Source organism: Diospyros lotus, chromosome 13, assembly GCF_014633365.1.
Source record: "Diospyros lotus cultivar Yz01 chromosome 13, ASM1463336v1, whole genome shotgun sequence".
Lineage (NCBI taxonomy): Eukaryota > Viridiplantae > Streptophyta > Magnoliopsida > Ericales > Ebenaceae > Diospyros > Diospyros lotus.
The window spans coordinates 3,542,386-3,551,566 of NC_068350.1; the positions used below are offsets into that span (position 1 = coordinate 3,542,386).

General features: G+C 30.0%; 1 protein-coding gene across 1 annotated transcript; it reads left to right on the forward strand.

The window, feature by feature from the left end:
- Positions 1-7,160: 7,160 nt before the first annotated feature.
- LOC127788843 (probable F-box protein At2g36090) lies at positions 7,161-8,837 on the forward strand. The gene is made up of 2 exons (XM_052317481.1): positions 7,161-7,870; positions 8,148-8,837. The coding sequence occupies exons 1-2, from the start codon at positions 7,175-7,177 to the stop codon at positions 8,490-8,492; spliced, it is 1,041 nt and encodes a 346-aa protein (XP_052173441.1). The 5' UTR covers positions 7,161-7,174; the 3' UTR covers positions 8,493-8,837.
- The last annotated feature ends 344 nt before the right edge of the window (positions 8,838-9,181 follow it).

The following is a 9,181-nucleotide window of genomic DNA, read 5'->3' on the forward strand; positions in this document are numbered from 1 at the left end:
ATAAATATCGTTTATCTTTCTATTATTTAAATAAACATTTATTTTAGTAATTTTACTCGAAAATGCTTGGCTTATATTAAAATCTTAAAATTTTGAAAATGCTCATTTCTATATTTTTTATTCTAAAAATACTCTTATTAGTTATTTAGTTGGTGATATGTCATGTGCAAAATTATATTAAAAATAAAAAAAAATCGAAAGTTCAAAATAATTTTTTGGATTGAAAATGTGTAAATTTTTTCTTAATTGGGGGTCCCGAATAAAGTACAAATAATATAACTCTAACATTTAAAAGTCTCAAATAGTTTTATAAAAATAATAAACATTATTCATAAAAATCTTAATTCTGGTAAATTTTGAAATATAAAAATAAATGTTATTTGAAATAATTCTAATACTAGAAAATTTAGGACTTTATGCTCATCTGGCCCATATTCCAAAAGAGATACATATCTGATAGTAGTTTCAACGTGACCTTCAAATTTTTAATGTTTAATTTAAAAATCGCAATGTTTGTGCAATAATTTATTTGTGTCCTTTAGTCATTCTCTTTTTTGTAAAGTCCAAGCAATTTGATAATAATATTTCTGATTAATAAATTTATTATTGTGTTCAAGTGATAATAATAAATATTATACATAAATAAAATTAAATAAAACATTTTTTCATTACAAATTATATAAATGCCCATGTGCATTTCATTTCAAGTAGTATCCACATGGAAATTATTTGAATTTAGAAAGAACAACTAACAAGATAATAAGTAAATTATATAATATATAGAAAATAAGTGTAACGTGGCAACAAACTAATGATTAATAGCCAAACTAATGATTAATAGTGACAATTCTGTACATATTAAGACAATTATAGTCGATATAGATTTTAATGTAATTGAATAATGACAATAGTGATGTTTTATTAACAATGATGTACGGAATGTTTTTGGGGATGTTTCGATGTTTTTGAATTTTATTTTGTTTTTGAAATGTCAAAAAATGTTTTGAACTATTTTTATAATTTCATAAATTTTTAATGATCATTTTATAATATTAATAAAATATCAAAAACGCGTTTTTGATTTAAAAATACATTTCTATCAACTAATAGATATGAATTTTTTTCTATTTCTAATTCAAAATTTTAATTTTGTATAGAATTTATTTTCATAATTTATTTGAATACTTCATGAAATTTATGTTTATTTTTAAATTAAATAACTAATTTTTATAATTTATTATATTAAAAATTATATTTAAAAAAAATCCTTATATATATTTTTTTATTTATCCATTTCTCCGATATTTCCTTTTTAGTTCTATATAATGGCAAGTATATCCCAAGAGGGGGGTGAATTGGAATGTGAGTATATTTTTAAATAACTTGAAAACTTTGGCTAGCAGTATATTATGCTTCGAAACTTAAGGAGGTATGTTTTGAAATTAACTTTTCTGTTAAGTATGTTTCGAAATATAGATGAGTATGTTTCGAAATCAAACTTACTGACAGAGATGTTTCGAAACCTATTAAGGTATGTTTCGAAATCAACCTTACTGTCAGGTAAGTTTCGAAACCTACTAATATATGTTTCGAAATATTACTTTCTGATTTGTAAATTACAAAACTTCTTTAGATTTTCAAAAAAGGATTCTTTTAAGAACATAAACAAGAATAACAACAAGTATGAACGAGAAATCAAGTACACACAAGATTTATAGTGGTTCGGCATTTGTCTACTCCACTACCTTCAAGCTTACCCACTTGAATGATTTGCAAACCACAATCACTTTTACTAGCGATCAATGACACTAAGGGTTTTACCACGGTTCACCCTAAAACTTTACACACGGAGTTTTTACGGGTTCAACTCAAACCTTACAATAAGATAAATAACACTTATCTTATACAATTCAAGAATTTGAAAGCAATTTAAAACACCTTACCAAATAGTTATAGCAAACCTATTTGTATGGAATGAGGAGAGCTTGAAAGAATGAGAGCTTTGGATTTGACTTGGTTCTCCTGTTAGTACCACAATACATGTCAAGGAATGATTGAAAAGAACTTCTTTGAGAGTTCACTATAAAAGCTTTGTTCACTTGTACTTGTGGCAAAAAATCTCTTGTAGTTGTGTAAGAGTTGTGTATGCTTGAGAAAGAGTCTCATTGTCTTCAAATGGCTGATATATATATCAAAAGGATACACTTTTGGCTAATTATAACCGTTAGAGACAAAATAGGAAAGTAAGTTTCGAAATATACTTATCAGGTTTCGAAACAACTCATTTTTACACAGAGATTTCGAAACACACATAGTATGTTTCGAAACATAAAGCCTTTACAACTAGATATGCACCAGGAGACAAAAATGAGTTGAAGACTTTACTTTAAAAACAAAATAATTTGGTTTTATTCTCCACTAAAACATATATGATAATTTGAACATCAGGGAATGGGTAGATTAAAAAATATATATTTAAATGCTTTTTGATTAAACACATATTTAGCTCCCATGCTACTTTGTTTTAAAGATATTCTATTGACATAGAGTCATAGGTTTCGAAACATAGATATGAGGTTTCGAAACATATTTCGAAAACTTCTTTCAAAACATATGCAACCCAACACAAACGCTTGAATGCTTTTGCAGACAGAAACATAAGTTTCGAAACATGATAGGGTAGGTTTCGAAACATACTTCTTAAATCAATATAGGTTTCGAAATATGATATGCAGATTTAGTACACAATGAGACCTAGACCAAGACCATTTCGAAACATATATAAAAACATATAAGATCGGTGTTTCGAAACATAGACATTGGGTTTCGAAACATTATTTATGCATTTGGAATCTTTCAAACATTTAAGCTAACGTGCCTAACAACTACTAATGCATTGTTTCGAAACATGAAAACCCATTTCGAAACATGATTTTTTCAAGAGAGAATTTGCATCAAAACTCTTTTCCTTGTTAACCAAAAAATATGACACAACATTCCTTTCATATTTTTTATTTTTTTGAAAATAACATTTCTTCATATTTGTTTTATATCGTGTCTATTTTTTATTTATGTTTTCATATAACCTAAATAATAGGTCTAACTTAAAGTGTGATTTTGTTCGTCCTTTTAATCGGAGTGAACATAACCCCTCTTTCTCTCATATCTCTCTCATTTATTTGGTGTTGTCGTCTTTTTTTTTTCACTTCTCCTCTCATCATTGCATCTTTTCTCTTTGTCATTGCCTTATTTCTCGCACCCCAATCGCCACTGCATCATCCCTCGCTATGAAGATAAATGATGCAAGAGTGATTGATGCACAAAAGACGAGACGAGGCAACAAAAAATGATTACTAAAGAAGAAAATGAAATAAAAAAGAGAAATAATAAATTTTAAATTAATTTTAATCCAAAACTAAACAGGATAGAATTTTGTTCACCCCATTAAAAGGGTTGAACAAAATCGCACCCTATCACTCATACACAAGCGTATGCGTCCAACTATACAGAGCGTAAATAATTTTATAAAAATATTATTAAAATTTATATTTCACTTTTCCATCTATGTAAAAGGAAAATAAATGAGTCATATCAATGCCAATAATACTTTAATTGTGACATGATGTGATCTTATCTGTAATATTATTATTAATTTACATTTTTTATGATTCTTTCTATCTCATATGCTCACTTTAGGAATTATTTTATTCACAACTAAATTTAATAAATAATTCTTATAAATAAGGTTGGCTTCTAGTTTCACTCTTTTACAAATGTTTTTTTTTTTTATTGCAGAGAAAAATAGGATTTAAAAATTTATATTAAATAATATGATAAGCAATTAAAAATAAGAGTAAGTACGAGAAAATTAAATGGGTCAAGTGGATCAAATCAAATTGTTTTAAATCGTCAAATTGTAATTTTATAAAACTAGTAATCAATTACGATTTAACAATTTTAAAACATTCTAAAGTTGATTGATTTTGTATTTAGGTATTCAAAAAATCAACCGGCCACCCCAATAAATGAAAGTTTTATGTTTTAGATTCTCTTATTTAGTTACAAAATTATAAATTTTAATTAATTTTTTAATAAAGTAATCAAATCACAATATATGATTATATACATACACATTGTTGTTAACTCGTACAAGTTTACAAGTCACGTAGCTTTAAATGAGTCAATTCACTTATAAATTTGAATTTTCATAAAATCAAATTTCATTCACGATTTAAATTATAAACTTAGTTTGTAAATTTGCATACTTTTATTAAATATTTAACAATTTGTGTTATTTTTATTTATATTTATTGGTCCCTTAGGGTATGACCACTCAAAAGGGATGATGAATTGAGTGATTAAATTTTGTCTTAATTTTAATAAATATTATTAATTAATTATTTTATTGAAAAATATATTTTTGATAAATATAATAAATTATATTTGAGATTGATAATAAATGTAAACCACAATATATAACAAAAATAAATATAATTAGACACAAGACAATTTATAGTGGTTTTGTGTCTTCACATAAATCTAGTCCACTATTCCAACGTCTAACCACCATTGTGGTTTCACTAAATCAAAATCACTAAGGTTTCTACAATAACTCACATTATAAATTAGATATACACATAGATTACAATGGGTTCTAAGCAACCACTATACCAACGTTTTCTCCCTAACTTACTTTGAAAACTAAATTCATTTAGATTTTAACGGATTTAGAAAACTTATACAATCCTCAATAATAATTTAAATATTTACAAATAATTAGACACAAATAAGCAATTAAGAATAAATAATACAAAATAATAATATTTAAATAAATAAATAAATTTATAACCTCAGATAAAGAAGTTTGTATTTCTTATAGAAGACTTGAAGAACTTTTCTCTTATTGGCTTGTGGCTATTTGGTGGATGAATAATAAATCTTTAAGAGTTTTGGAATGTTTGAAAATTAGCTTGAAAGCTTTTGGGAGGTTTGATATACAATATGTGCAATGGATACTAAAAAAATGAGTTTGGAAGGTATTTATAAGCATTTTAACCGCTAAAGAAAGGGTTAATATAAAGTTTGAAATTAAAAAAATGTTTAGACTTTCTCAAACAATAAAAAAACATGTCTCACTTTTAATTCAAAATAAATTTACTTTTTGCATGAGAAATCAAGATTTTAAAATTCAAATATAAACTTTTGAGACATAAATGATTAAAATAAGAAAATATATCTAAAAGTAATTTCCTTTAATTCAAAATAAATTTACTTTTTGCATGAGTAAAAGAAAATATGTTTAAAATCAATTCTCTTTAATTCAAAATAAATTTACTTTTTATATGAAAAAAAAAATGTTTAAAAGTAATTTTCATTTAATTCAAAATAAATATACTTTTTGCATAAATAATAAAAGCATTTATCAATAAATGAAAATTCAAACATAAACTTTTGAGACATAAATGATCAAAAGAAGGAAACATGTTTAAAGACAATCCACCTTTAATTCAAAATAAATTTATTATTTGTACTCACTTTTAATTTAAAATAAATTTATTTTTTTAGACGAGAAAGAAATATATTTATATTATAAAAATATTTTTATTAATTATAAAAACTTAATTAATATGAGCAAGTTGGCTCAACATTCTTCCCCTTTTTATGATGACAAGAAAAAAATAATTTATGAGATGATTAATGTGATAAAAAAAACTTAATTAATATGAGCAAGTTGGTTCAACAATATTAGGTTCTAATTAATTTATGAAAATTTATATTATATATAAATTAATATTTAAAAATTTGATTATAGATGAATGATGATAAAATATGGATTTAATATTTAAAAATTTTAAATTATTTAATAATTTTAAAATTAATAGATGAATTTATTTTAAAATAGGTACAAATATTTATTTTATTCATAAAGAATAGGATTGTAAATTATAATAATCATGTTATTAAGTAATATTTATAAAATTATATTATTTTGAACATATATTTACATACATTAAAGAGTATTTTTAACTATCTCTGAAATTTTACGATTTTACGATTCGAGTTTACAATTTAATTTTATGGACCCGTATTTGATCTCATTTAAAATATTAGTTTTAACAACTTCGTGCATACATGATTTTTTTACAAATACTAACTATAATCAATAAATTTTAATATTTTAAGAATTAAAGTGTTTTTGTATATTAACATACTTCTTACACACGATTGAATAATTTTAAATTAGTTTCGTTTCTTTATATTTCATAAAATTAAGATTTACAATACTAATGATAATTTAATTTATTAAATTAAAAAGGCATAATAAAACAATAAATTAAAATATCACGTGACATTTAAAATACGAAATTAATTGATAAAATCTCTTTATCGAGATGAGATATAGTCTAATGATATAGATAATTAACACTTAAATATACAAATTATGAAGGCGGCATTGCCATTCATGATATCATTTTGACTTTAGGGCTTAGCCTCATCCGTGGGATTAGTTGATCTAACTTCAAGCAAAATTAATTCAATTCATTCATTTGGATTAAATGATGGGGTGACATGACATATAATTTGAGATATTCTACCGGACAAGATTTAAGGTAAGAGAGTAAATAAAAAGAACGAATTGAATTTCATTTAATCATAATTATATCTTAAGATGGTCGTCTTTATACGATTTTTAATATTTGTATTCTCGATTATGTTAGAAAAGATAAATCACAAATTAGGCTTTTAGTTCTTGTGCAAGGTGATAATTCAATTCGTAATTCATTAGATTAACACCGATATATTATTTATCCGATCGCTCGCTCGATTTATGTTTCAGGGACAATCATAATTATATCTTTAAGTTTATATCTATAACCAATATAGAAATATTATTTTGTTTGTTTAGTTAATACGAACATATAGAGATCAGAGTCTTCATTTAATTTTACCCAAGTAAACGTTATCTCCCTCAATGTGAACAACATGACATTTTCGATAAGGAACATAATTATTAAAAGAAAATAAATTTTAATTTAATTACGGTCAAACCTCTGCTTTGACTTGAGACAACCATATTGAGGGGTGTTTTCGGGAAATCACATTTGACTCTCATGAATCCCTGTATATATATGTATGGTCAACAAATACAAACAGAGATGCTCTGGCTTTCTTGATGAAACACTTGAACAGAACCACCGTGCCCCGCCCAACCTCCGGCCCCACGGAGGACGGAGGAGGCGGCGCCATCACATTCGCCGATGTCTACCCCGACATTCTGGCTGCCCACATCCTCACCCGCCTCGACGGCCCAACGCTCGCCGCCACCAGCTGCGCCTCCGCCCAACTCCACTCGCTCTCTGCCCAAGACCACCATCTCTGGGCAGCCGCTTGCCTCTCCGCCTGGCCCTCCACCGCCGCCATTCCCCGCCTCCTCTCCACCTTCCCCGGCGGCCCGCGCAGCTTCTTCTCTCTGTCCTACCCCCTGCTCCTCCCCAACCCAGCCGCAGCCGCCACCTCCCCGCCCCCGCCGGAGCTGATCTCCGCCGTCGATATATACCACAAGGGCGCTGCCATATTCTCCAAAGTCCAAGAAACAGAGACCCTCTCGGCCTGGTTCTTATGCTCCCCTTTCAGAATCGATGCCTTGGACCCAAAAAACTTCATCTCCACCACCATCCGGCACCCGGACGATGGGTCCTCTTGCACCCAGCTGGGGGCGGAGATGACTCTCAGCTGGGTTCTGATCGACCCAGTTAGCCGGAGGGCTGCGAATCTGTCCTGCCACAAGCCGGTGGCTGTGCAGCGCCACTGGCTCAGCGGTGAGGTCCTGCTCCGCTTCGGAACCGTCGTATCCGGCTGCCGGAATAAGGTATAAGAACAAAATATATACTGCTGCCTTTTCAAGTTCCAACTGTCAATATATTAGCTAGCAGCCTATTTTACAGTGAGGGGTTACAAGTTACAACCAGATAAACTAAAGTCAAACTAGGCCTGCCAATTAATTTCAATTGGTTCGTAAGTAAGATTTATTACATATCTAATCTGATTTGAATCTGTCCCCTTGTCCATGCATAAGTTCAATCCAAGATAAAATTTAAAATTCTAAAAATAAATGCTACTAATAAATTTGGATCATCATCAAACAGAAGAGACGCGACGATCTCGTTCACTGCAGCATACTGGTGACCGGCGGGGCGTCGGAGTCTGGCGACATGCAGATCAGAGAGGTGAGCTTAAAGGTGGAAGACATGGACGGAATGCAGTTGACGGGGAAGGAGAGCTTGGCGGTGTTTCACCGGGCGTTGGACGGAAAAAGAGGGAAGAAGAAGACGAGGGAAGAAGAAGGAAAGAGGAGGTACAGAGAGTTCCTGGAGATGAAGAGAGAGAGACGAGAGAGAAAGCTGAAAGCTGAGGGAACACTCGACGCACTGTGCGTAGCCTTTGGAGTCTCCATTTCGGTGGCTTTCCTCGGGCTCTTCCTCCTCGGCTAGAAGGAGAAAGAAGAACCAAACACGGGATTCAAAACAATGAACATTACCTTCTTACAATGGCCATCGTATAATCATACTAACTAACCCTTAATCTTAGTTAACAGCCTTCATCATCTTCTGCTTTTCTTTTGCTTGGTGCTTGGTGCTTGGTGCTTGGTGCAGGACAGAGAGATCAAAGCAGGGAACACGTAGTGAATTTACTCTTAAGATCAACAAGGGAAACAGATGTATTGCTGGAGAGCAGAGAGAGTTGGAGTTGGGTTGGTGTCAGATTCTATACATTTTTGTACGATTATTAATGTTGAACAATTGGGTGGACAAAATCTTGATTCTGGACAAGCAGAACTTGCTTTCAACGATGGAGCATGCCATGCCCGGTCCTGGCATTTGTTCAAAGAGCAAGGGTATTTTGGTCATATAAAATAACTCTTTTCTGACCCTAAGGGAGTCATTCTTAATAAACTTTTAAAACGATAAATATAGAAACCACAAATATGGAATGCATCCTGCACCCACTTTTCCCCATATTTACATCTCCTATGATTAAAAAACAGTGGGCCAAATGACAAGAGAATCCTTATAGTTTGGATGACCCAAAAAGAGAAGCAATTAAAGAAGCACCGAGATTTTAGATACCTTCCCAACCCTACCAAAATTGCATCTCCCTTTCCCCCTTCCCTTACGTCTCC